We start from the raw sequence: 27,986 nt of genomic DNA on the forward strand, positions 1-27,986 counted from the left end.
ACCGCTCCCTCCGCGACACCCCGGTCCAGTCCTATCACCCCCAACACCCCTTCCCCTTCAAGCGCAAGAGATGCAACACATGCCCTTTTACCTCCACCCTTCCCACTGTCCAGGGCCCCAAACACCCCTTCCAGGTGAAACAGCGATTTACTTGTACTTCTTGCAATTTAGTATACTGTATTCGCTGCTCACGATGCGGTCTCCTCTACATTGGGGAGACCAAATGCAGATTGGGTGACCGCTTTGCAGAACACCTCCGTCCAGCCCATAAGGGGGACCCCGAGCTTCCGGTCGCCTGTCACTTTAATTCTCTGCTTCACTCCCACTCTGACCTCTCCGTCCTCGGCCTCTTGCATTGTTCCACTGAAGCTCAGCGTAAGCTCGCGGAACAGCACCTCATCTTCCGATTAGGCACTTTACAGCCTGCCGGACTCAACATCGAGTTCAACAATTTCAGACCATAACCTCTGCCCCTATCCTTTTTTTCCCCCATTAATTTTATTATTTATTTAAAAAGAACATTTCTCTCTTTCACATGGCAGCTGTCTTTCATTCTGCCATTGCCATTTACACTTCATCCAGAGCCATCCTTTGTTTCTTAACTTGTCCCATTACCATCTCCTTTTGCCTCGCACCATCTCTTAATCTCTCCTGCCTTCCATCCTATCCCAGACCTTCCCTTTTGTTCTTTCCTCCCCTCCCCCCTTTCCCGGCCCCTACACTTGCTTAAAAACCTGTTCCATCTCCAGCTTTTTCCAGTTCTGACGAAGGGTCATCGACCTGAAACGTTAACTGTTTCTCTCTCCTGCTGCCTGACCTGTTGAGTGTTTCCAATCATTTTCTGTTTTTATATCAGCTGATTAAACATGGACTGGGAATCAAAGCTCTGGCCCTCTAGCCTGTGTGGCTTTGTCTTCCCCAGTGCAATGCCTTGACCCACTAAGCCAGCAGGGGAGCTCCTTCGTTACATGTCTCCTTCAGACTGCCACTGAGGACAGCAATGTTGCATCACCTCCACAAGGAAACTCTGGTCTTCCGCCCTCAGGTGGCTGTAAGTGAGGAGTATGTTTTGTAGCATCTTCCAATCCTTGCGCCGTTGCTCTGTATCTTGGGGCCGCAACCTGAGAAAGCAGAAAAAGGCCTTGGTAAGAGAGCACTTGCAGGGGGTACAGAAAACCCCATGGAAGGAATCGAGCAAATGTTTTAATGAGCGAGGCTGAAAGGATTAAGACTACTCTTCTTGACATACTATGTCAGCTTTTCACACAGAGCAACGCTGGTAAGACAGAAGCAACTAAGTCCCACAGGAGTAAAACAAAAGCCCAATTCAGCATGTACAATCCTTAACACACCGAGTAACTCAGCACATTATACTATACACACATCCTCGCCCGAGGGGGTCGGAGAGGAATTTTCCAGAGTATTTTTTCCCTTATTGGCCCTGGGTTTTTGTCTGTTTTTTAACCTCTCCCAGGAGATTACATGGCTGCGAAGTGTCCAGTCATGATCAATGTTCCCTCTAATTATTTTGGCGCAGCGTTGCGTGGGCCATTCAAAATACCGCGCGTGTGGTATTTACATTGAAAAGCCAGCTGCACGGGATCCCTGGAGTGCTGCGCAGCCGTGCAGCTTACAGCGAACGTTGGTCATGATGCTCCAGCCATCATTTTCATCTTTGTATAAATAATTATTTTCCTAGAGCAGTGAAGGCTATGAGGAGATTTAATAGAGGTTTTTAAAGTTTAAGAGTTTTCGTGGAGTGAATAGAGAAAGACTATTTCTGGTTGGGGAATCACTGATGAAGGGTCACCAATTTAAAATTATCGCCAAGTGAGGAGAGCAGTTAGGAGAAATTTGTTCAGGCAGAGAGTTGCTGGAGCATGGAATGCTTTGCCACAGCAGTGTTTGAGGCAGAGACCATTGCATCTTTTAATGGAAAATTGGATAAATATTTGAAGCAGATATAGATACAGGACTTTGGGGGGGGGGGGGGGGGGGGGAGGAAAGGGCGGAAAGGGCAGTGGGATTGGCTTTGGATCGCTCTAGCATAGAGCAGGTACAGCCAGAATGGACTAAATAGCCAGATTCTATGCTATAAACGTTTAAAGGATATTTATTTTGACATACGCAAGTACAAAAACCAAATTTGCTACATTCGAGACTCAAAACTAAGGAAGTCTTTTCTTGAGGTTGTGTTAGTCTCGTGGTTAGGGTACTGGGCTGACAATCCCAAGGTCAGGAGTCAAATCCCATGGTGGCAAGTTGAGAGAGTGAATTGAATAAATCTGGTAATTTGTGGTCTGGCACCAGGAAAATAACCATGAAAGCTGCCAGACTGTTTTAAAAACCCAATTGGTTCACCAATCCGTCAGGGATAGCAACCCACCGCCCATACCTGGTCTGGCCTACAGGTGACTCCAGTCCCACACTATGTGGATGATGCTTAATGCCCACAGGGCAACTAGGGATGGGCAATAAATACTACCTCCTCAGTGTAGCCCACATCCCAAAAAACAAAAAAACTTTAGTAATTGCAAAAAACATAAAAGACTTGCATTTCTATAGCCCATTTCACAACCTCAGGACGTCCCAAAGCACTTTACAGCCAGTGAGTGAAGTACTTTTTGCAGTGTAGTCACTGTTGTAATGTGGGAAATGCAGCAGCCAATTTGCGCACAGCAAGCTCCCACAAACAGCAATGTGATAATGACCGGATCATCTGTTTTTAGTGATGTTGTTTGAGGGATCAATATTGGCCCCAGGACACCGGGGAGAACTCCCCCCCCCGCTCTTCTTCAAAATAGTGCCATGGGATCTTTTATGTCCACCTGAGGGGGGGCAAATGGAGCCTCGATTGAACGTCTCATCTGCAAGACGGCACCTCTGACAGTGCAGCACTCCCTCAGTACTGCACTGGGATGTCAGCCTGGGTTTTTGGGCTCAAGTCCCTGGAGTGGGACTCGAACCCACCACCTTCTGACTCCGAGGCGGGCATGCTACCAACTGAGCCACGTAAAGCAAAACGTTTGCCTTTTTTAAAAGATACAGTTTACCGACACTTCCTCTTTACAAGGTTTGTCCGCCTCTTTATCCTTGATTTCTCGTGTTACCCTAGTCAAAGAAATAGTTGCATGTATATAGCATCCTATCGTGTCAAAAGAGCTCCAAAACTTTATGCACAGTAAATTTATTTTGCAGTGCAGTGGCTGTTACGTAGACAAGAGGCAATGGCTGACCCACTGGCTGGACTCGGAGACTCTGAAGTCAGTTGTTGTGAAGTGTCTAAGAGGCTTGAGGAGAACGCTTCCCAGTTTCACTCTCTGTATATTGGCAGCACCTGCCCGTCCCCACAGCAGTAAAAACAGGGTTCAGGAACTAAGCTCATAATTAATGTCCACCACTCAATCACCTAGTGCTACAACACACTGCCGCCAAACAAAAACGATTTATTTCCACTGATACTCTGCCCTGCCACCCCTCTTCTCCAGAAGGTGCCAATTCTTACTGGCATATCGTTCCACGTGCATCAGAAGTCCCCTCCAGTCTTTCACTCAAGTGGCCATTCTTCATGGGGTCACAGTCTAAGGATAAGGGGTAGGCCATTTAGGACAGAGACGAGGAGGAATTTCTTCACCCAGAGTGGTGAACCTGTGGAATTCTCTACCACAGAAGGCAGTAGAGGCCAATTCATTAAATATATTCAAGAAGGAGTTGGATATATTTCTTAAGGCTAAAGGGATCAAGAGATATGGGGAGAAAGCAGGGACAGGGTACTGAATTTGGATGATCAGCCATGATCGCATTGAATGGCGGAGCAGGCTCGAGGGGCCGAATGGCCTACTCCTGCTCCTATCTTCTATGTTTCATGTACGAGTCTATTGAGTGCCGAGAAGCTATCTGAAAAAGCACCAACGCCAATTATGGCAGCCCATCTGAAACAATCTAACTTAGCATGAACCAAGGGTCAATCCTAGCACATTCAAATATAACTACTTAAAAGCGAGATACCAAGTTACATCGAATCTACAGCACAGAAACAGGCCTTTTGACGCAACCAATCTGTGCCAGTGTTTATACTCCACAAGAGCCTCTTCCCACCCCTCTTCATCTAACCCTTCTATTCCTTTCTCCCTCATGTGCTTGTCTAGCCTCCCCTTAAATGCATCTATACTATTCGCCTCAACCACTCCCTGTGGTAGCGAGTTCCACATTCTCTCTCTGGGTAAAGAGGCTTCTCCTGAATTCCCTATTGGATTTATTAGTGACTATCTTATAGTTATGGCCTCTAGTTTTGGACTCCACCCACTCCCCCAGCCATAAGTGGAAACATCTTCTCCACATTTACACACAGTTGGTTAAGGATTTCAGTTACTGAGCAATGCAGAACAGGAAACTCCAAACTCAAGTATTGGTCTGTGCAAACTTAATTAATTGCAGACAGGGCGACAACAGAAGTTTGACATTTGACCTCATTGCCCTTTGGTTAGGGGAAGAACATACCAAGCTTCCAATCCTGATGGCTATCCAGCAACCCTTGTTGGAAGTCCCTATCTGTTGCCAGGATCTGGCTCAGCTTCGATGTCCCCATGGTTAAATAGTCTGCTGAAACTCTCCATCTAGACTCACATCTGGCACCTAACCATACACAAGAACAGAAGAAGTAGGAGCACAGCAAGCTCCCACAAACAGAAATGTGATAATGACGAAATAATCTGTTTTTAGTGATGTTGTTTGCGGGATAAATATTAACCAGGACACCGGGGAGAACTCCCCTGCTCTTCTTCAAAATAGTGCCGTGGGATCTTTTATGTCCACCTGGGAGGGCAGACGGGGCCTCTGGTTAACGTCTCATCCCAAGGACGGCATCTCTGATAGTGCAGCACATCCTCAGGGAGGGGAGAAATTATTCAGTGTCCCATTCCTGGTCACTATCTAGTGATAAGAACATAATAGGAGCAGGAGTCGGCCCTACGGCCCCTCGAGCCTGCTCCGCCATTCAATAAGATCATGGCTGATCTTCAACCTCAACTCCACTTTCCCGCCCGATCCCCATGTCCCTCGAGTCCTCTAAAGTCCAAAAATCTATCGATCTCAGCCTTGAATATACGCAACAGAGGAAAGCATGAATATCTGCAAGAGGGGAGAAAATTGTACCAAAAAACCCCCCAAACAAACCAATATTACAGTACATACTTTTTCTTTAGGATGCTGGCATCCAGAGTCACCATGCCAAAACGCACATCAATAATCTTCTTCAACACAAAAATCTTCCGTCTCAAATCATCTTCGTTCTCTGAACCGTCTCCATTCACCGCAATATATGTCAACTCACCAAACTGAAGGAATCAGAAACAACCAAACGCAGATTAATGAAGGAGTCTCGCCCTCAGGCCCTTTTAATCTGTTAAAATGGAGAACGATTCATCTTAAAGCAACACTCTGCCTTGGTTGACAGCAGATTCACTAACTTTGCGATTCCACCATCAACAAGCTGCTAATTATTAAACACTAGTCCATCTCCCAAGGCATTGCGCATCAGGAGTCAAGGCCAAGTGCGGTCTTCAGGTCAAGTGGGGTTAGAAGGCGAGGGATAATTTGAACAGAGCCAAGGATGGATGTGATGGAGGCCAGAAGGTGTTAAAGGGGCGAGGCAGTGTAGGATGATGGAGAGGGGTATGGGGTGCAGAAGGTGGTATAGGAGGGTTACAAGGATGGGGAGCAAGAAGGAAGGTGGAGCACAGTTAGAGGAGTGGGAAAGTGGAGATTTGGGGGAATGGAGAAAAACAGAGCATGGTTAGAGGCTGGTGGGGAGAGAGCAAGAGCACAGCAGGGGTAAGGAGGAGCACAGCAAGAGACCAGGCGAGAGAGAGAGCCTGGGATGGGGGGGGGGGGGGGGGTGGGGGGGGGGGGGGCGGAAAGAGAATTAAAGGCTGCCAGAGCAGGCGATTTAAAATAAGAGGCATAATAAATAACTCAGAGGGCCAAACACCTCATCAAATCATCTCGGAATCTCCTCAGTTTTAACTAAAACAGCCCCAATTTTCCAAGTCTTTCTTCATATTTGTATTTCCTCATACTAGGCAACAACCGAGTGAATCTGATGAACCATTGCTTCATATTTCCATTACCCACCTCCCCCACAAACTGTTGAGTTCCTGAGCAGAGCTACACTGAAGTGGGGGGGGGGGGGGGGGGAGAAGGGGGGAAAGACAGCTCACCAATGGTCAGGGATAAAAATAGCAGGAATAACTCACTGCTGAGCCCACTGTGCTATAAATGCCAACCACTCTCAGTTACTGTGCCCAAGAGGCCATATTGCAAAATGTACCTGTTCAACAGCAGGGGAGATCGTCAACATCACCGAACCACTGTTATTGGTCATCTATCAGGTTTATGAATACAGGAAGTGTTTTGAAAGCATATCAGACAAAAATGCCCCCTCTCCAAAATCCGTCAGAGCTTGAAGCCATGGCATACAACCCGAGCAAGGTGCATAGCTACACAGAGCTCTCAACTCCCTACCTGGTGCACTATGAAGAGGTAGTTGTTCTCACTGACGAAAGAGGTGTACGTGTCCGAGATCTTCTCATTCAGGGTAATGCAGGAAATGAGAATTGGCGCAAATAGTGTGTTTATGCTGTCCTCAAAGGCTGGGGCGTGAACCTGTGAACACAGGAAACAGTTCATCCATATTATAAGAATTAGGAGCAGGAGTCGGCCATACGGCCCTTCAAGCCTGCTCCACCATTCAATAAGATCATGACTGATCTTCGACCTCAACTCCACTTTCCCGCCCCATCCCCATATCCCTTGATTCTCTTAGTGTCCAAGTTATTGCACTTTCATTCTCAGTTTTAAATTTGTTTTCCATTTCTCTCTCAGCACGGAGTCAGAAAATTGTGGGTTCAAAGCCCACTCCAGGCTTGAGCACGTAACCTAAGCCAACACTTCAGTACAGTGCTGAGGGAGTGTTTGAGATGTGATAACATCACATCTACCTGTTCAGATAGCTTAAGAGATATGTACAAACAATGATGGACAGGAAAAGACCCACTGGTCCACGCAGCCTGTCCCACACAACCACGATGCCTTGTGCATCACAATATACACACTCCCCAGTCCCCACCCCGCCTGAAACCATGGGATCTCCTAGGAGAGGCGAGAAAAGACGAAAAACTCAGGCCAATTATTGGGGGGGGGGGGGGGGGGGGGGGGGGGAGAGAATCTGGAAAATTTCTCTTTTAGACAATCAAAACTAGTCCAGGAGCTCACTCTGGCCCTGATTAGTATCATACAATACCTAACTTTTGTACGAGGTGATCTCCGCTCCAGCCAGAAACAGGTCCAGATCTCGCTTGATCCCACCATACCAGTCGAAGAGATCGCCTGATGTCCTGGTTAATATTTATCCCAGTTTGTGGGACTTTGTTGTGCACACATTGGTCGCCACATTTGCCTACTAAACAGTAACTGCACTTCACAAGTAACTCATTGGTTGTGAAGCGCTTTGGCATGTTCTTGCTTAAAGGTGCCAATTCCTTAATGGAGTACGGTTCCACAGTGCCCCCTCACCACACTCAAGTGCCCACTATTTACAAAGCACAGCAAGCGACAACAGGTTGTTAAACTGTAAGGAGCAGCTCAACCTATTCTCACCCGAAGTTCATACACACGCGCTCCCAGCAAGAGGCCACTGGATAACAGCCTCGGCTAACCACTATTTACTCAGTCACCAGGGAACTGGATTATATTTAATTCACTCCTTGTCACATATAATCCAACCAGATAAAGAAAGACTTGCATTTATATAGTGACTTTCACGAGCTCCAAACGTCCCAAAGCACTTTAAAGTACTTCATGAAGTGGTCACTGTTGTATTGTAGGAAACGTGGTAGCCAATTTGCACACAGCAAGCTCCCACAAACAGCAATGAGATAATGAGCAGATAATCTGTTTTTAGGTGTTGGTTGAGGGATAAACATTGGCCCAGGACACCGGGGAGAACTCCGCTGCTCTTCTTCGAAATACTGTAGTACCATTGGATCTTTTATGTTCACCTGAGAGAGCAGACAGGGCCTCAGTTTAACGTCTCATCCGAAAGACGGCACCTTCGACAGTGCAGCATTCCCTCAGTACTGCACTGGGAGTGTCGGCCTGGATTATGGGCTCAAGTCTCTGGAGTGGGACTTGAACCCACGACCTTCTGACTCGGAGGCGAGAGTGCTACCCACTGCGCCACGGCTGACTCCATGTTTTTAAAGTCAGCTGCTAGGGAGGTTCAGAAACATGCCCTGGCCTTCCTGCCCTCGAGCTTTCCCTACCAGCCTTTCGTGCAAGGTAGTTCCTTGGTGATCCCATTCCCAACAAGCCCCCACGCCCCAAAGAAAAAGGTAGCGGTTGGAGAAATCATCCAAAAATCTCCCCTAATAATCCATAGTGGATAAATAGCAACAGAAAATCAGTTCTGGGGCAAGCTTTAAGCTGGGAAAGTCTCCTTGTCGTCGGCATCCAGTGACTCCTGCCAGAAACAGAGTGTCAGCACATGTGACATTGAGTGAGGAAGAGATCAGGCTGGACAGCAGTGGCAGAGCCAGTGGAACAGGGGGAGGCCATTCAGCCCCTTTAAGCTTGTTCCCCCACTCAATTAGATCATGGCTGATCTTAAACTCCATCTACCCATCTTGGTTATGTAACTCTTACCCAACAAAAATCTGTCGATCAAGCTGACGGCACAGTGGGAGTGACGAACCCCTCCCCACCCCCAATCATTGAGGTGGGTCAACACGGCTTTCATAGAATCATAGAAATTTACAGCACAGGAGGGCGATATTCGGCCCATCGTGTCTGTGCCGGCCGAAAAAGAGCTCTCCAGCCTAACCCCACTTCCCAGCTCTTGGTCTGTAGCCCTGTGGGTTACAGCACTTCACATTTTAAAAGTACTTGGATATGCACTTGATGAGGGTTTCTGCCTCTACCACCCTTTCAGGCAGTGAGTTCCAGACCCCCACCACCCTCTGGGTGAAAAAAGTTCTCCTCAACTCCCCTCTAATCCTTCTACCAATGACTTTAAATCTCTGCCCCCTGGTTATTGACCCCTCTGCTAGGGGGAAAATAGGTGCTTCCTATCCACTCTATCCAGGCCCCTCAATTTTACACACTTTGCTGGACCGCCTCCGTTTCACTGCCAGGGACCTCTTCGGCCTCCCTCCAGGTTGAAGCTGAAAGTCTGTGTGGTTCCAGCCTCGGTCTTCAGACCAGTTAAGTCAAACTGCCTAGTTACCAGCTTGGTCCCTTTCCTGCCAAGTTGGCCAAATCTTGAATTCCCCAACTACCCCCCCAGTGGAGCTCAGGACCCCAACTACCCCCCCAGTGGAGCTCAGGACCCCAACTACCCCCCCAGTGGAGCTCAGGACCCCAACTACCCCCCCAGTGGAGCTCAGGACCCCAACTACCCCCCCAGTGGAGCTCAGGACCCCAACTACCCCCCCCAGTGGAGCTCAGGACCCCAACTACCCCCCCCAGTGGAGCTCAGGACCCCAACTACCCCCCCCAGTGGAGCTCAGGACCCCAACTACCCCCCCAGTGGAGCTCAGGACCCCAACTACCCCCCAGTGGAGCTCAGGACCCCAACTACCCCCCCAGTGGAGCTCAGGACCCCAACTACCCCCCCAGTGGAGCTCAGGACCCCAACTACCCCCCCAGTGGAGCTCAGGACCCCAACTACCCTCCAGTGGAGCTCAGGACCCCAATTACCCAAGTGGCGCTCAGGACCCCAACTACCCCCCAGTGGCGCTCAGGACCCCATCAGCCAAACCTAGGTCCGTCACTGCTCGGCAGTGACAGTCGAGTATCCTGCCAGCACTCTAGGTTCACATAAGAAGAATGACCACTTGCGTGCAATGGGGTATAACAACAGTCCGCCCCAAGAGTCGGCAGGCTGATAACCGTGAGCGCCAATGGCGGGCGGTCTCCATTTTACCTCTCCGTGCTGCTCCACCAAGTTCTCGAATCGCTGCCTCAGGCTGGCCTCGAATTCGTGGTCCGTCCAGTAAAAGAGGACCTGGGCGCTCTCACTGGCAATCAGGAGGCACTTCATCCCCGCGGTCCTCAGTAACTCGTCAATACAATCCAAACAGGGCAGCTCCAGCCCCACACCGCCCCATTACCCGCTGTGTCAACCCGGTCTAATTAACCCCCGGAGCTTAGGACCCCAACTACCCCCTCAGTGGAGCTCAGGACCCCCAATTACCCCCTCAGTGGAGCTCAGGACCCCCAATTACCCCCTCAGTGGAGCTCAGGACCCCAATTACCCCTCAGTGGAGCTCAGGACCCCAATTACCCCTCAGTGGAGCTCAGGACCCCAATTACCCCCCAGTGGAGCTCAGGATCCCAACTATCCCCCCCCCCCAGTGCAGCTCAGGACCCCCAACTATCCCCTCGGTGGAGCTCAGGACCCCAATTACCTCCTCAGTAGAGCTCAGAGCCCCAATTACCTCCTCAGTGGAGCTCAGGGCCCCAACTACCCCCTCAGTGGAGCTCAGGACCCCAATTACCCCCCAATGGAGCTCAGGACCCCAATTACCCCCTCAGTGGAGCTCAGGGCCCCAATTACCTCCTCAGTGGAGCTCAGGACCCCAACTACCCCCTCAGTGGAACTCAGGACCCCAACTACCCCCTCAGTGGAGCTCAGGACCCTCCCGTGCCCGCGCCTCGGGGCCGGTTTAAAAAATAAGCCAACTCCGCTCGAGCCGCCCCTCCAGCTGCGCACTGACCCTGGCAGCCTCCTCCAATCAGCTGCACAGTGACCCCGCTTCGTCCAATCAGCTGCACAGTGACCCCGCTTCGTCCAATCAGCTGCGCACTGGCCCCGGCAGTCTCCTCCAATCAGCTGCGCAGTGACCCCGCTTCGTCCAATCAGCTGCGCTGTGACTCCACTTCGTCCAATCAGCTGCGCACTGGCCCCGGCAGCCTCCTCCAATCAGCTGCACAGTGACTCCGCTCCGTCCAATCAGCTGCGCAGTGACTCCGCTTCGTCCAATCAGCTGCGCATTGACCCCGGCAGCCTCCTCCAATCAGCTGCGCAGTGACCCCGCTTCGTCCAATCAGCTGCGCTGTGACTCCGCTTTGAATAGCCAATCATTTGCGAGTTTTCGAGCCAAGCCTGGGTGCAAGCCTCAGTGCGCAGGCGCGTGTTGCAATGTTGTGAGGACCAGCCTGAGTTTTGTTGCAAGTTCCCTTATCACCTTTACACTGAAATTTAACTGGGCCCTGACTCCACCAGATGTATCGAGGTGGCTCAAGCACGTGGGGCGATTCTGTCCAAACTGACCCCCGTTCGGACGGAATTCCTCATCGGCGCCCGGCCCCGAAACTCCCCTCGGGAACCGGCGCCTCACAACTTGAGCCGTCTGTTCGCCCTCCTGCCATCTGGGAGACGCTACAGATGCATTTGCACCCGTACGACCAGACTTAGGAACAGCTTCTTTCCCAGGGCTGGCATCCTACTGAACTCCACAAATAAACTCTAAAGCCTGCACATCTGCCAATGCACTTTATTATGGTTATGTTTATGTTAATGTATTACAAGCCAAATGTATGTTGAATGTTTAAATGTCTTAATCTAAATGTACACTCTCGGGAGCCGCAAGCCTACATTTCGTTGTACTGCACTTGTGCACTAACAATGACAATAAAGTTGATTATTATATTATTATAAATGCCCTCCGTGCCTTTTCATTCCGCACTGAGGTGTTTCCTGTACGGGCTGCTCCTGCACACTCTCCACTTTGCCATCTTCGCCTGCCGTTCGGACACGCCTTGGCGTGCCGTCTTACCGTCCGGCGGAGGCGGAGGTCCCCAATGGAGGGCTCTCTACGCGGGAGTCCTCCCTTGTTCTATCGGGGACTTGGCCTGGAGGGTGTTGCACGGAGCAGTCCCGTGCAATATGGTTTTAAATAGGTTCACGGACTCCCAGGCCGCCTACATTTTCTGCGGCCTGGAGGAGTCCGTGTTTCACGTATATATGGAGTGTGAGAGGTTGCAGCCCCTCTTTCATTATTTGAAGGGGCTGCTCCTCGATTTTTGGTTGCACTTCAGTCCCATGCTCTTGATCTACGGTCACCCGGTGCGGAGGGGAGCAGGCAGGTTGGAGGACCTCCTCGTAGGACTGCTCCTGGGCCTGGCTAAAAAAGCCATTAATTGGTCCAGGCAGCGGGCGGTCGAGGGGGTCATTCAGCCAGATTGCCTGCCTCTCTTCCGCGGCCATGTTCGCGCCCGGGTGGCCCTGGAGATGGAGCACGCGGTGTCCGCCGGCACGCTTGAGTACTTCCGCGACCGGTGGGCGCCGCGGGGACTGGAGTGCATCATCAATTTGGACAACCAAATTTATATTTGATTTGTTAAGGTTTATTTAAAATTTGATTAATTTACAGACAATTTGTTTTTTGGTCCAATCATAAGAGTACACTGAAATTTAACCGGGCCCTGACTCCACTAGGTGTATTGAGGAGGCTCAAGCTCATGGGGCGATCCCGTCCGAGCTTTCCCCCTTTCGGACGGAATTCCTCATCGGCGCCCGGCCCCGAAACTCCCCTCGGGAACCGGCGCCTCACAACTTGAGCCGTCTCGGGGAAATGCCCTCCGTGCCTTTTCATTCTGCACGAAGGCGTTTCCCGTACGGGCTGCTGCTGCACACTCTCCACTTTGCCATCTTCGCCTGCCGTCCGGACACGCCTTGGCGTGCCATCTTACCGTCCGGCGGAGGCGGAGGTCCCCAATGGAGGGCTCTCTACGCGGGAGTCCTCCCTTGTTCTATTGGGGACTTGGCCTGGAGGGTGTTGCACGGAGCAGTCCCATGCAGTATGGTTTTAAATAGGTTCACGGACTCCCAGGCCGCCTGCCTTTTCTGCGGCCTGGAGGAGTCCGTGTTTCACGTTTACATGGAGTGTGAGAGGTTGCAGCCCCTCTTCCACTATTTGAAGGGACTGCTCCTCGATTTTTGGCTGCACTTCAGTCCCACGCTCCTGATCTTTGGTCACCCAGTGCGGAGGGGAGCGGGCAGATCGGGGGACCTCCTCGTGGGACTGCTCCTGGGCCTGGCCAAAGTGGCCATCAACTGGTCCAGGCAGCGGGCAGTCGAGGGGGTCGTTTGGCCCGACTGCCTGCCTCTCTTCCGCGGCCATGTTCGCACCCGGGTGGCCCTGGAGGTGGAGCACGCGGTGTCCGCCGGCACGCTCGAGGCCTTCTGAAACCGGTGGGCGCCACGGGGACTGGAGTGCATCATCACCCTGGCCAAAAGTATTTCAATTTAGGTTGATAAGTTTTATTTAATGTTTAATTAGTTACCGTTTATTTGGTTTAGGGTGCATCTAGAAGAGTACACTGAAATTTAACTACAAAGGCAATAATGGCATCAGAATGGCTGGAAGCAAAAATGGCCTTTCTGTCCATCAAGTCAGAATTGTCCCCTAGTGAGATGTGGATGGGATCAGGTTTAGACTTGAAGTCCACATTGCTAATAAAGAAAGACTTACATTTCTATAGCGCCTTTCACGACCTCAGGACATCCCAAAGCACTTTACAGCCAATGAAGTACTTTTTGAAGTGTAGTCACTGTTGTAATGTAGGAAACATGGCAGCTAATTTGCTCCCACAAACAGCAATGTGATAATTACTAGATCATCTGTTTTTAGTGATGTTGGTTGAGGGATAAATATTGGCCCCAGGCCACCGGGGAGAACTCCGCTGCTCTTCTTCGAAATAGTGCCTTGGGATCTTTTACATCCACCTGAGAGAGCAGACGAGGCCTCGGTTTAACATCTCATCCGAAAGACGGCACCTCCGACAGTGCAGCACTCCCTCAGCACTGCACTGGGAGTGTCAGCCTGGATTATGTTCTCAAGTCTCTGGAGTGGGACTTGAACCCACAACCTCCTGACTCAGAGGCTGACACCCTATGATGAATTCAACTGACATTTTGCTTTTATTATACATTTGTTTTATTTACAAATAAGTCATTTCCTAGCAGACCCTTGCAGGCATCAATCTGCGATTCAAACTCATGTCCCAAGGTGAAAGGTCCATTGGCATAGCCAAGTTGAACATCCAGCTCTCTCCCTTTACCTAACTCCTACTGGCTTTCTCCACCATTGTAAATGTAACAAAGGGAGATGTCTGCACACCTATCAAGTCACCTCTTGTTGCTGATTCCACAATCGGATGTTTCCCAGCAAGAGTGGCAATCATAGGGAGCTCAGGTGGGGAAATCCTAAGCTGACAGCCTGCAATTACTTAATCGAAAGCCATAGGCTGCTGGTCTATGTTCCCTGTGGGTGCCACCCCTCACTGGGAATGCCCAAGCTCAGAATCAGCCTGAACCTTTCGTGCTTTAGTGTGCACAGTTTTGGTCTCCTTATCTGAGTCTTAAGAGTCAGTGCAATAAAGCTTCACTAGATTGATCCCTGGGATAAGAGGGTTGTCCTATGAGGAGAGATTGAGTAGATTGAGCCTATACTCTCTGGAGTTTAGAAGAATGAGAGGTGATCTCATTGAAACATAAGATACTATGGAGAATTGACAGGGTCGATGCCGAGAGGATGTTTCCCCCTGGCTGGAGAGTCTAGAACCAGGGGTCACAGTCTCAGGATAAGGGGTCGGCCATTCAGGACTGAGATGAGGAGAAATTTCTTCACTCAGTGGGTGGTGAATCTTTGGAATTCTCTACCCCAGAGGGCTGTGGAGGCTCAGTCGTTGAGTATATTCAAGGCTGAGATCGATAGATTTTTGGACTCTAGGGGAATCAAGGGGTATGGAGATCGGGCGGGAAAGTGGAGATGAGGTCGAAGATCAGCCATGATCTTATTGAACGGGGGAGCAGGCTCGAGGGGCTGCAAGGCCGACTCCTGCTCCTAATTCTTATGTTCTTATGACTGCTGGTAACGAGCAGTCTGGCGGCAGACATTTTCCATTGGCCTCTCCTACATCCGAGGATTGTCCCCCAGTGACAGCATGAAGGAGGAATAGAGGATTGTGGGTAAACTTCCCCACTCAGGGTCAATTCAAAAGAACGGAAATTACCCTTTTAATACAGAGTGACTGCTGCCAACGAGCCGCATGCTGCACAGAAGTGTCCTGCACATAAATCTGTGGTGGTTTAAGTATAATAATATCGTAATATCGCATAAATCTGTGAAACTATTAATAATAATGTAGAGAAGGGGGAGAGGAGAGAGGGGAGAGAGGGAGGGGAGAGAAGTGGAGAGGGAGGGGGAGAGAGGGAGGGGAGAGAGGAGAGGGGGAGGGGAGAGAGGAGAGGGGGAGGGGAGAGAGGGAGGGGGGAGAGGAGAGGGGGGAGGGAGAGGGGGAGAGGGGGAAGGGAGAGGGGGAGGGGAGAGGGGGGAGAGGAGAGGGGGAGGGGGGAGGCAAATGTCAAAAGACAATGGAAACAAAATGTCATCCAAGTCAACCTTATTTCCAGCAACTTGAGCAAAGAAATGAACAGACCACCAACATTGTTCTCACGGCTACATTTATTCACAGGTTGGTGTTGTTACAGGAAGGTTTGGAATGCAAAGATGGGCGTACACTGGGCTCTGGGCCCTGCTTGGGACACTGCCAGTTCCTCACTGCAATGCTCAGCAAGCATCTCCAAGCAGCAACGCGGAGACACAAAGGGGTGTCGGGGGGAGACAGAGGGACAGGGGAAATCAGTGATAAGGACAGCAGCTCTCGGGGTGCCCGCTCGTGATGGAAACACGGGGATGGGGGGGGGAGAGGGGGAGGGGAAGCACAACACAGCTGCACCGAAACTAACGTCACTCTCAGCTCTTTCTCTAAAAAAAAAATTCCAGGAGACAGCCTCCAACTTTAATGTTGCCCATTGTGTTTGGAGCTTCCTTGCCGTGCTCAAGGCTTATTCTGTTGAGGGGCTTGCAGTAGATACTTCGTTGGCCATTCGGTTGTGATTGTAGAGACTGCAAGACAGGAGGAGGCCACTCAGGCCATCGCGGTTGGTGCCAGTGCTATTTTTAATCCTTTAATGCTGATTTACAGCGATTCATTGACTTGTCGGTGTAACTTCTGTCGTTCATTTGCTATCTAACGTTAGTGATTTCCTATTCAAACTGCTGGATAACTCTGACTACAGCTATCCATCTCTATCAAGCGTTTGTGTACCTAGCTTTAATAAAAGCAGGAAATGCTGGAAATACTCAGCGGGTCAAGCGGCATCTGTGGAGCGAGAAACAGAGTTAACATTTCAGGTCAATGACCTTTCGTCAGAACTGGTAACTTTCAGTAGTGAACTTGTAACCAATAAATAGTCATTAGTGCATGACCAGTTGCCTGACTCTGTCTTTGATGATTTGGTAAGAAAGAGTGTTCATCCATTCACTCAGTAGCTTGTGGGTATCTTAATCGGGAGTTGGTAAAAATTAATTCATTTCAATCCGAACTGTTTAATGTAAGGGCAGTCCAGCGCGCTGTCTCACTCACTCCTAGACCTCAATCTGGGCGGTAAAACCCCAGACTGTTCCTTAGCGAGGAGTTAGGGCGAGGAAGTTAAGAATTCGGCCGGTTCCTCGGGATATATTTGTTGGGATACCGAAACCCAGCGTTCTTGCAACACCGGGATACAGGTCTTACCTCCAAGCCGGGGGGATGCCTGGGATTGTTTTGTGCAATTATCAGTGAGATTGCGACAGGGTGCGGCAAGGAAATAGTCGGAGTCACTCAAGAACATTCCAAGCATGCACCTGTTGAGCCGAGTGGCCACTTTCTGTGCTGTAAATACTACATAATAGAAACATAGAAATAGGAGCAGCAGTAGGCCATTCGGCCCCTCAAGCCTGTTCCGCCATTTAATGAGATCATGGCTGATCATCCAAATTCAGTACCCTGTCCCTGCTTTCTCCCCATATCCCTTGATCCCTTTAGCCTTAAGAAATAATATCTAACTCCTTCTTGAATATATTTAATGAATTGGCCTTAACTGCCTTGTGTGGTAGAGAATTCCACAGGTTCACCACTCTCTGGGTGAAGAAATTCCTCCTCATCTCTGTCCTAAATGGCTTACCCCTTATTCTTAGACTGTGACCCCTGGTTCTGGACTCCCCCGCCATCGGGAACATCCTTCCTGCATCTAGTCTGTCTAGTCCTGTTAGAATTTTATAAGTTTCAATGAGATCCCCTCTCATTCTTCTAAACTCTAGCGAATATAAGCCTATGGTTACAGCACAGAAGGAGGCCATTCGAGCCCGTGCCGGCTCGCTGCAAGAGCACTTCAGCTCATCCCGCTCCCCCACCCTTTCCCTGTAGCCCTGCAAAATGTTTTCCTTCGGGTACTTATCCAACTCCCTTTTGAAAGCCACAATTGAATCTGCCTCCACCACCCATGGTAACACTATGAAACAATTCCCAATAAACAATTACTAATGGGAAGTGGACTGTCCAAGTCTTTGGGACAAGTTCTGTCAACGTAAAGATGTCACATCCCCTTATATCTATGTGGCACACCTTGATGGGAGGAGGATTGATGTGTCAGGAATGGAGACAGAGAGTCTCGCAATCAAGAAATCCATACCTCGGTGAACCCAAGAACATCCATGTTTCTTAAAAGTGATTGACACCATTAGGGGTAAACCCTTCTAACACGAGTCACTCCGATTGGTCAACGGAATGCAAGAATCTTCTCTTTGAAGTGAAAGTATTTTAAAAAAGTCTTTTGGCATGCCTAATAGAAGAAGTAGAATATCTTAGACTCGCTTTGCCTTCGCTAGATGCAGTTTCTCTTTGTTAGTTCGGTGAAGATTCTCTTTATGTTCTCTAGACTTCTTCCACAAGTAATCTTTACCGGTACAAGTATATTTAGGACAGAGAGGAAGAGGTTGTAGAAGTCAAACTGAGCGGCTATACCAGCCAGGTGCAGACAGAGATAAGAGTGTCACTCAAGTGTCCGAGATCAAGGAAGGCGAGAGAAAGCCAGCTAGCTCAGATACCTTCACCCGGAATCCTAGGATCCAAGTGGAACAGATAACTTCACCAATGAAGGGGGTCGTTGACCCGACGCTGCGGAAACTACCAGCTGCGTCCCAGAGAAGGTCGACTAAGCCACGCTGCTCGTGAGGACGAGGTCATATAAGCTCTGAAAACATTTCTAATCACCAGCACATAGATGTTAATGCTATCCAATGGACTGGCAATCTAATGCTGTTAACTTGTCAGCGATCCAGCGGATTTAACCCTAGTTTAACCTCACCAATTTGCAGTAGTCTCAGATACCGATCTCAATAATAATTTTTAATAATCGGTGTCCTGATAGAAGTCAAGGTTGCATGGCTATACCAACCAGATAAAGATTTAGATCAAGGTGGGCGATAGTTAAGCCGGCTAGTCCAAATACAGGCAACAGCGCGGAAGCTGAATTTACCCCGGAGCAGAGGATCCAGGGGAAATGGAAAATCCCTCTACAGACAGAGGTTCGTCACTCTAACATCTCGGAAGACCAACACCACCCCCTCTGAATTACCGTGACATGGCTGAACTGTTTATTCAGCTCTGTTAATTATTTCATGAATTAACCCAAACTATTAATTTGAATAAACAACTGTTAGTTCATGACTTGGTGGTCTGACTTCATTGATAATTGGCAAGAAAGGGTTAATTCATTCACTCAGTAGCTTGTGTGGATCCTGATGGAGGTTTGGCAGTGTAAGTGTAAATATAATCTGAACTGGTTGATGCAAGAGATCATTTAGGCATCAATTCTAGGCACAGACTGGGTGATAAACCCAAGACTGTTACATAGAATAACATAGAATTTACAGCACAGAAACAGGCCATTCGGCCCAACTGGTCCGTGCCGGTGTTTATGCTCCACACCAGCCTCCTCCCACCCTCTTCATCTCACCCCATCAACATATCCTTCTATTCCTTTCTCCCTCATGTGATTATCTAGACTCCTCTTAAATGCATCTATACTATTCACCTCAACCACTCCCTGTGGGAGCGAGTTCCACATTCTCACCACTCTCCGGGTAAAGAAGTTTCTCCTGAATTCCCGATTGGATTCATTGGTGACTAGCTTATCCTTGATGAGGAGTTAAGGTGAAGGGGCTAAGGATTCGTCTAGTGCCTTTGATGAACATTCTTGTCAGGGTATCGATCCCAGGGTTAACTTTGCCATGTCTCTAAAAATTGAATCCTAAGTTGAACGCAGCTCGCTCGGGCTCTTTTCACGGCTAGTCTGCAACAAAGTCACACTGTGTTACGCTGAACCCAACCAATGTTGCCTTATTGTAATTCTGAAATACTGTTTATAGTCTGTGATAATTCTACTGTCTTTACGTGTCTAATAGCAATGACAGAATCTAGTTGTTAGAAGCGCATTGTGACATCTCCTGTTAAGCCCTTGATATCTCTTGAGTTGGGCCAAGAGTTAAATGGGGAAGATGAAGGTCGAGATGGGTTTTGCTGTGCCTTGTTCAATCTGAGCCGGTAGAAGTAGGGAGGACTCCAATGCCAAATAAATTAGACGCATTCCTAGACGTTAATCTAAATATATTTCACATGGAGGAGCCGCTTAATACTTTACTGCCCACAGTCACGCGTGAAGATTGGCCCCTTGAGCAATGGCGCTCAATAGCCAAATCCGACACGAGTCACAACAGGCAAGAGTGGAGGAGGAGGGCAAGGGGCAGAAACCGGAAGGGGAGAGAGAAAATAGGGTAGGAGGAGACGCAGAGGACCCACTGAGCATGCTCAGTAAGCACAGTGCAAGATGGGAAATACAATTCCTCGTTGGTGACAACTGAGAGTGACGTGCTGCCATGGTTCCCCCAAACACTTAGATATATTTATAATTTAAGAAGCTGTATCGTGGAATTCTTGTGCTCTTCGTGCGTGCGTGCGCCCTCCCTCCATGTCGCTCTTCATTTCTTGGCTTTCCCCTGAGCTGCCACAGCGGCCATTGCTGCCTTTACCGTCTCCTCGTCTCCAAGGAACTGCATGGGCTTGACTGGCTTCAGGTTCTTGTCCAGCTCGTACATGATGGGGATTCCCGTTGGAAGGTTCAGCTCCATGATGGCTTCCTCTGACATGCCTACCAACCAAAGAACAGAACAAATCATTAGCAACATAGGAACAGGAGGAGCCTGCTCCGCCATTCAATGAGATCCTGGTTGATCTGCAACCTAACTCCATTTACTCGCCTTTGGCCCATATCCCTTAATACCTTTGGTTGACAAAAAGCTATCAATCTCAGATTTAAAATTAACAATTGATCCAGCACCAATTGTGGAAGAGAGTTCCAAACTTCTACCACCCTTTGTGCGTAGACGTGTTTCCTAACTTCACTCCTGAAAGATCTGGCTCTAATTTTTAGGCAATGACACCCTAGTCCTGGACTCCCCAACCAGCGGAAATAGTTTTTCTCTATCTACCCTATCAATTCCCCTTAATATCTTGAAAACTTCGATCAAATCGCCCATTAACTTTCTAAATTCCAGTGAATACAACCCTATCTATCGATCTCGGTTTTCAAATTTTCAATTGACCCCCAGCCGCAACAGCTTTTTGGGGAGAGTTCCAGATTTCCTCTAGAAACAGAGAAGATAGGAGCAGGAGTAGGCCATTCGGCCCCTTGAGCCTGCTCCGCCATTCAATGCGATCATGGCTGATCATCCAAATTCAGTACCCGGTCCCTGTCCTCTCCCCATACCCCTTGATCCCTTTAGCCTTAAGAAATATATCCAACTCCTTCTTGAATATATTTAATGAATTGGCCTCCACTGCCTTCTGTGGTAGAGAATTCCACAGGTTCACCACTCTCTGGGTGAAGAAATTCCTCCTCATCTCAGTCCTAAATGGCTTACCCCTTATCCTTAGAATGTGTCCCCTGGTTCTGGACTCCCTGACCATCGGGAACATCTATCCTTTGTGTGAAGAAGTGCTTCCTGACATCACCCCTGAACGGTCTGGCTCTAATTTTAAGGTGATGCCCCCTTGTTCTGGACTCCCCCCACCAGAGGAAATAGTTTCTCACTATTCACCCTATCAACTCCTTTAATCAACTTAAATATCTCAATTAGATCGCCCTTTAATCTTCTATACTTGAGGGAATACAAACCCAGTCTATGCAATCTGTCCTCATAAGTTAGCCCTTGGAGTCCTGGTATCATTCTGGTGAATCTGCGCTGCCCCCTCCAGGGCCAATATATCCTTCCTGAGGTGCGGGGCCCAGAACTGGATGCAGTTACTCCCGATGGGGTCCGACCGTGGAAGCATAACTTCAACCCTTTTGCATTCCAACTCCATTGAGATAAAGGCTAACGTTCCATTAGTCTTTTAAATTCTTTTTTGTACCTGTCTACATCGCCGTGTCTGTATGAATTAATGAATGAATGTGGACTTCTTCCTGGCTTTCTGACTAGTCCATGCTAACCACGTGGTATAGCTGGCAATCGGACCCACTCCACAATAAACACAGAAAGCAACCATAACGCTTGCACGCACACCAAAAAACCTGAAACGTTAAGCTGAAATAACATCAACTGATTTTTTTTATTTTTAAAAGAAAAAGTTTGTAACTGAAAATTCTACCAAATTGAAGTAACTGTATAAACATTAAAAATTCAAGTTCCAACTGAAATTGTCACTAAGCTGAAGTCCCGGCCTGCTCAGGTTCCAGGCCCATGCAAAGCCTGGGACTCAAATATCGAACAAGCCGAATTAGAGAGGTCAATGGTTGGAGCCAGCTCAATTGCAAAAACATCTTTGTCCTTGAGCAGCACAATGGCAGATCAGCGATTAGAAGAGTCTCCAAGCTCTCTGCCGTCGTGGGCTATGCTATGATAGAGCCTTTGAGGCTGGATATATAAAGTCCTGGAACTCCACGGGGGATTCTCCCCTCTCGCACCGTAACTTTGGAACCCCCCAGAGAAACGGTACAAAGAGCTGGGAGAAATGTGAACTCCCACAGGATTTAAGGGCCATATTAAAAACAGTGTCCCTATTGATCTGCATATATCTCAAGTTGTGGCTACTAACAGGTGTAGATATTCTGATTTAAGAACTTGCGTTTATATAACGTCTTTCACGACCTCAGGATGTCCCAAAGCGCTTCACAGCCAATGAAGTACTTTTGAAGTGTAGTCACTGTTGTAATGTAGGGAACGCGACAGCCAATTTGCGCACAGCAAGCTCCCACAAACAGCAATATGATAATGACCAGATCGTCTGTTTTAGTGAGGGATAAATACTGACCCAGGAGAACGCCCCTGCTCTTCTTTGAAATAGTGGCCACGGGATCTTTTATGTCCACCTGAGAGAGCAGATGGAGCCTCATATTTTCGAAAGACGGCACCTCTGACAGTGCAGCACTCCCTCGGCACTGCCCTGGGAGCGTCAGCCTGGATTTTTTGTGCTCAAGTCTCTGGAGTGGGACTTGAACCCACGACCTTCTGGCTCAGAGGCGAGAGTGCTGCCCAAAAGGGTGCAATTAGCGTAAACTCGCAATGGTGATGAATTCGATGGGGAGGGTGGCCAGTTTTGTGGGCAGCGCCACCTTCAGCGCGATGTTTTTAAAACTAGCGCAAAAGATCGGAGAAGCTCGATTTGCGTTGGACGTAATTTGCGCTTAAAATTGCCGGACTGGGAGCCGGTGTAGGTCAGCGAGCACGGGGGGCGGGGGGTGAACGGGACTTGGTGCGAGTTAGGACTCGGGGCAGCAGTGCTTTGGATGAGCTCAAGTTTACGGAGAGTGGGAGATGGGAGGCCGGGCAGGAGAGCTTTGGAATAGTCGAGTCCGGAGGTAACAAACACACGGATGAGGGTGGCAGCGGCAGCTGAGCTGAGGCAAGGGGCGGAGACGGGCGATGTTACGGAGGTGGAAGTAGGCGGTCTTGGTGATGGAGAGTCAGGACATGGGGGGTCAGGAGCTCAACTCAGGGTCAAATTGCAAATGAAAGTGACTCAAGACACAGAACTGCGCCGGGGACCGATTTACCTTCCAGATGTTTAACGATCCCCCTCAGGCTGTTGCCGTGAGCAGCGATGAGCACCCGCTTCCCGGCTTTAATCTGCGGCACAATCTCCTCATCCCAGAAGGGCAGGGCACGGGCGATCGTATCCTTCAAACTCTCACAGGTGGGCAGCTCATCCTCAGACAGGTCGGCATAGCGACGGTCCTAGGGGAACAGGTGCACCTTTAGACACCGAGAACAGTACAAGGTATGGGTGCGTTACTTGTAAAGGGAGAGCTGTGCACCTCCTCATTTTATAGGCTTCTTTGATGATGATGGCCTCAGTTTAACGTCACATAGAAACATAGAAGATAGGAGCAGGAGTAGGCCATTCGGCCCCTCGAGCCTGTTCCGCATTTAATCAGATTATGGCTGATCATCCAAATTCAGTACCATGTCCCTGCTTTCTCCCCATATCCCTTTAGCCTTAAGAAATATATCTAACTCCTTCTTGAATATATTTAATAAATTGGCCTCAACTGCCTTCTGTGGTAGAGAATTCCACAGGTTCACCACTCACTGGGTGAAGAAATTCCTCCTCATCTCAGTCCTAAATGGCTTACCCCTTATCCTTAGACTGTGACCCCTGGTTCTGGACTCCCCCGCCATCGGGAACATCCTTCCTGCATCTAGTCTGTCTAGTCCTGTTAGAATTTTATAAGTTTCAATGAGATCCCCTCTCATTCTTCTAAACTCGAACGAATATAAGCCTAGTCGACTCAATCTCTCTTCATACGTCATTCCTGCCATCCCAGGTATCAGTCTGGTGAATCTTCGCTGCACTCCCTCCATGGCAAGAACATCCTTCCTCAGATAAGGCGACCAAAACTGCACACAATACTCAAGGTGTGGTCTCACCAAGGCCCTGTACAACTGCAGCAAGACATCTGAAAGACGGCTCCTCCGACAGTGCAGCACCCCCTTGGTACTGCACCGGGAGTGTCAGCCTGGATTATGGGCTCCAGTCTCTGGAGTGGGACTTGAACCCACAACCTTCTGACTCAGAGTGCAAGAGTGCTGCCCACCGAGCCACGGCTAACACGGAGAGGCTGAACTCCGTGCTGGAATAAATTGCTGTGTCACACGGAATGGAAAAAGTGAATGCAGAGAGATTGACCTCTGTGAGACAGAGAGAGCGAGAGAGACAGAGAGATGCTGAATCTAGCCGAATCCCCTGCTGCTCCTGTCCCAGATTGTGCTTTTATGCTGACTGAGATTCACGCTGATAGAAATGGGTTTGTTTTAAAAGTGCGACACAGGGAAAGGCGGGGGAGGGTTTAAAATCCAGCTGAGGGAGGCACAGTGGATTGTGGAAGATAGACTTAGCTATAGGGTCAGGAATTGCTCCAGGTACTCTGTGTAGTGGAATCATAAATACATTTTGTCCATCTTTGTCTCTGTCTCTCTCTCTCCCTGTCTGTCTCTCTCTCTCCCTCCCTGTTTGTGTCTCGCTCTCTGTCTATCCGTCTGTCTCTCTCTTCCTACACCTATTTTTCTGTTTTTCTCTCTCTCTTTGTCTCTCTCTGCCTGTCTGTCTATCTCTTCTTACACCTACCTATATTTTTCTCTCTCTCTCTGATTTGCTATCTTTCTCTGTCACTGTCTGTCTCTCTTTCCCTGTCTATGTCTTTCACTCTGTCTCTACTCTGATTTGCTATCTTGCTCTCTGACTCCCTCGATGCCAGTCAGTCTGTTTATTTCTCTATTTCTCTCTCTGTCTATCTCTATCTCTCTGTCACTTTTCTGTTTCTGTATCTCCGCCTGCCCCAAATATTGTCCCATGTCCGAGGGAGCGTGGGCCGGTGCGGGGGCCCGAGGCGGGGCGTGGCGGGACTCCAGATTACTTGACCCCGGCCTGATAAATCAGCAGTGGCCTGTATGGCAGGTGAAAGGAGGTTTGGCCGCTGTATATGCGTGTGTGTCATGATATACACGCACACATACACACACTGAATATATACACACAAATGCATTCTCTTACCAAATTTGAATTAAATATTACTCTAGGAATTATTTAAAAATAATAGAGCAAAAAAGCAGCAATGCATCTCATTAAGTAATTTTAAATCAAGTTAATTAATGTATACATTCATTATGTACTCTATGCTACATATAGAATACTATTTAATGCATGCAGATATAACGTAATCGATATGTATACACTGTGCAATGCAGGTATATCCTATATGATGCATGGCTAGACTAATACTATTTAATATATGCATACACATCAGAGAGACAGAGAGATTGACAGAGAGAGAGAGAGAAACAGACAGACAGACAGAGAGAGGGTCAGAGACAGAGAGAGACAGAGAGCGAGAGAGACTGAAAAACAGACAGAGAGGGAGACAGAGACAGAGAGAGATATAGACAGAGAGACAGAGACTGGGACATGCTGAATCTAAGCCAAATCCCCTGCTGCTCTTGTCCCAGGTTGAGCTTTTATTCTGACTGTGAGATTCACGTTGATAGAAATGGGTTTGTTTTAAAAGTGCAACACAGGGAAACCCTATATGATGTGTCTATAGTATAATGCATATACACACTATGCAACGCAAAAATGTTCTATGTGGTACATGTATACATTATGTAACAGATATACTGTGTAATGCTTATATACGTATATACACACAATATGCAATGTATATATAATCATATAATCCATGTACACTAATGCATTTATATATTGAGTGCATATATATGCCATGTAATGTATTTATATACTAATGCATGTGAACATATATAATTCATGTATACACCATTTTATACATGTATGCGCTATCTAATGCATATATACACTAATGCATTATCTAATGCACATATACACTATTAAATGCACAGATACACTATGTGATTCGTATGTACATTATTAATGCATGTATATATAAAGAGAAAACGTTTGAAATTCCCAGCAGGTCCATCAGCACCTGAAAGTGAACAGACAGCTTGACATTCCAGGGAGAGACCCTCCGCTATAAGGAGGCTTCTCCCATCTCCCGTTTAGACCAAGGCTCTCCCGCTGAAATATTAACCTGGCTCTTCGATTTTCAGGTGCTGTGAGTTCCAGAATTCAGTTTTCCTCATTCCCGTTCTTCTGTAAATCCATCCTCCTATCTCTCGATTTATTTATTCACCTCTATTTCTATCTAGGATTTATTATTTAATATATACATTTAGTAATTCCATATATATTACTTTGTGCATGCATTATTTTTCATGTAAATATTATAAACGTATCTATAAATATGCACATGTTGCTATTGAGCATATTAAATATTAAATATATTATTGATGCACATATATAACAATGTGTATATATTATTGATATTACTTAATGTATATATATAATTTAATGTGTATGTGTTGTTTTATATATAATTGATATGTATATATTAATGCATTGTTTAATGTTAATTTGTGTATAATGTATATTTATGTATAATGCAAATGTATATTAATGTTACTATTTGTTAATATATGTATATATTTATACATTATTTTATATATATCAAATGAGGTACATGTTATATATATAATACACACCAATGAATGCCTATATTATTTAATGTACATCAATTCATGTATATATTATTTAATATGCATATACAACAATGAATGTAATATGCATATGTAACAATGAATGTATATATTATTAATATGCATATGTAACAATGAATGTATGTATTATTTAATATGCATATATAACAACGAGTGTATGCATTATTTAATATGCATGTATAACAATGAATGTTATTTAATACAAAAAGAAAATACTGCAGGTGCTGGAAATCTGAAATAAAAACAGAAAATGTTGGAGATACTCAGCGGGTCAGGCAGCATCTGTGGAGAGAGAAACAGAGTTAACATTTCAGGTCGATGACCTTTTGTCAGAACTGGAAAAAAGCAGCAAATGGAACAGATTTTTAAGCAAGTGTGGGAGCTGGGAAAGGGGGGAGGGGATGAAAGAACAAAAGGAAAGGTATATTATTTAATATGCATATATAACAATGAATGTATATATATATTGATGCCTGTATTATTTAATGTATATTATATTAGCTACTATGTGTATGAATGTATATATATATATACACACACTATTTAATATATATCAATGAATGAATGTCTCTTCTATGTTTCTATATTATTTATAAATGTGTATATATCTGTTGCTTCCACCTTGCTGATGCTGGCGTAGAAGTCGTGCTCCGATTCCATCGGAGGAGGGGGGACGTCGAAGGATCTCCTCCAGATCTTCACTTGCTGCTCTCCGTGCTTCGCCGCCGTCTCTGCCTTGTTGAGGCCGGTCAGACCCCCGTAGTGCCGCTCGTTGAGCCGCCAGGTCCTGACCACCGGCAGCCACATCTGGTCGATGCCCTCCAGCACCGCCCACAGGGTGCGGATCGCCCGCTTCAGCACCGAGGTGTAGCAGATGTCGAACTGGTGCCCGGCGTCGCTCAGTGCCCGAGCCCCGCTGGCCGCCTCCCGCACCCCGGTCTCGGACAGGTCGGCGTCGAACCAGCCGCAGAAACGGTTCTCCTGGTTCCAGGTACTCTCACCATGTCGGATCAGCACCAACCTGTGAGCCGCCATCACTTGGGGAAGCTCCGCTCTGCACAAGATTCAAGGAGACGATGCTTCGGGTCTCTGTTCCTTTGTCTCGTTTGCTTCTTGTCTCCTTCCTTTTTCCCTCTCTCTCTCTCTCTCTCTCTGTTTATTCCTCTCTGTCTCTTTCCCTCTGCCGCTTTCTCTTATTGCTTCCTCTCTCTGTTTATTCCTCTCTGTCTCTTTCCCTCTGCCGCTTTCTCTTAGTGCCCCCTCGCTCTCTCCTGCTCTCCAACTCCCCTGATGACTGCAATGATCAGCATCACCGCTAACCAGAGGGAACGGAGACAAAAAACCTGCACGTAATGAGGACACAGCGACCTTCAGCAGCAGAATGGAAGGGCTGTGCCCCATTTACTGGCTTAC

At 47.9% G+C, this 27,986-nt stretch overlaps 2 protein-coding genes across 6 annotated transcripts in view; both read right to left on the reverse strand.

The window, feature by feature from the left end:
* Positions 1 to 10,347, reverse strand: part of hps1 (HPS1 biogenesis of lysosomal organelles complex 3 subunit 1) — a 44,242-nt gene extending 33,895 nt beyond the window's left edge. The window contains exons 1-4 of one of the 5 annotated variants that reach the window (XM_085994217.1): positions 9,980 to 10,340; positions 6,523 to 6,663; positions 5,194 to 5,336; positions 1,013 to 1,121 (exon numbers count right to left, since the gene is read on the reverse strand). In XM_085994217.1, coding sequence (XP_085850343.1) covers positions 1,013 to 1,121; positions 5,194 to 5,336; positions 6,523 to 6,663; positions 9,980 to 10,096 — 510 coding nt within the window. In that variant the 5' untranslated portion in view covers positions 10,097 to 10,340. Of the gene's footprint in view, positions 1 to 1,012; positions 1,122 to 5,193; positions 5,337 to 6,522; positions 6,664 to 9,979 lie in introns of all 5 variants that reach the window. The other 4 variants (XM_085994216.1, XM_085994218.1, XM_085994219.1 and 1 more) reach the window with 4 other exon arrangements.
* Positions 10,348 to 15,508: 5,161 nt separating this feature from the next.
* pgam1b (phosphoglycerate mutase 1b) lies at positions 15,509 to 27,928 on the reverse strand. The gene is made up of 3 exons (XM_085994222.1): positions 27,195 to 27,928; positions 23,000 to 23,180; positions 15,509 to 20,095 (listed from the first exon to the last, which is right to left on the reverse strand). Exons 1-3 carry the CDS (start codon positions 27,606 to 27,608, stop codon positions 19,926 to 19,928), a joined length of 765 nt encoding a protein of 254 aa, XP_085850348.1. The 5' UTR covers positions 27,609 to 27,928; the 3' UTR covers positions 15,509 to 19,925.
* Positions 27,929 to 27,986: the final 58 nt, after the last annotated feature.

Source organism: Somniosus microcephalus, chromosome 8 (genome assembly GCF_052327205.1).
Source record: "Somniosus microcephalus isolate GS21.2 chromosome 8, FLI_Smic_1.0, whole genome shotgun sequence".
Classification (NCBI taxonomy): domain Eukaryota; kingdom Metazoa; phylum Chordata; class Chondrichthyes; order Squaliformes; family Somniosidae; genus Somniosus; species Somniosus microcephalus.

Excerpts from the sequence above, each read along its gene's own strand:
- pgam1b (XM_085994222.1), bottom strand. The coding sequence starts at position 27,608 with ATGGCGGCTCACAGGTTGGTGCTGATCCGACATGGTGAGAGTACCTGG. Across the intron at positions 23,181-27,194 it reads TCTACGCCAGCATCAGCAAG|GACCGTCGCTATGCCGACCT; the intron begins GTGGAAGCAACA and ends CTGTTCCCCTAG. Across the intron at positions 20,096-22,999 it reads GATCGTTAAACATCTGGAAG|GCATGTCAGAGGAAGCCATC; the intron begins GTAAATCGGTCC and ends TTTGGTTGGTAG.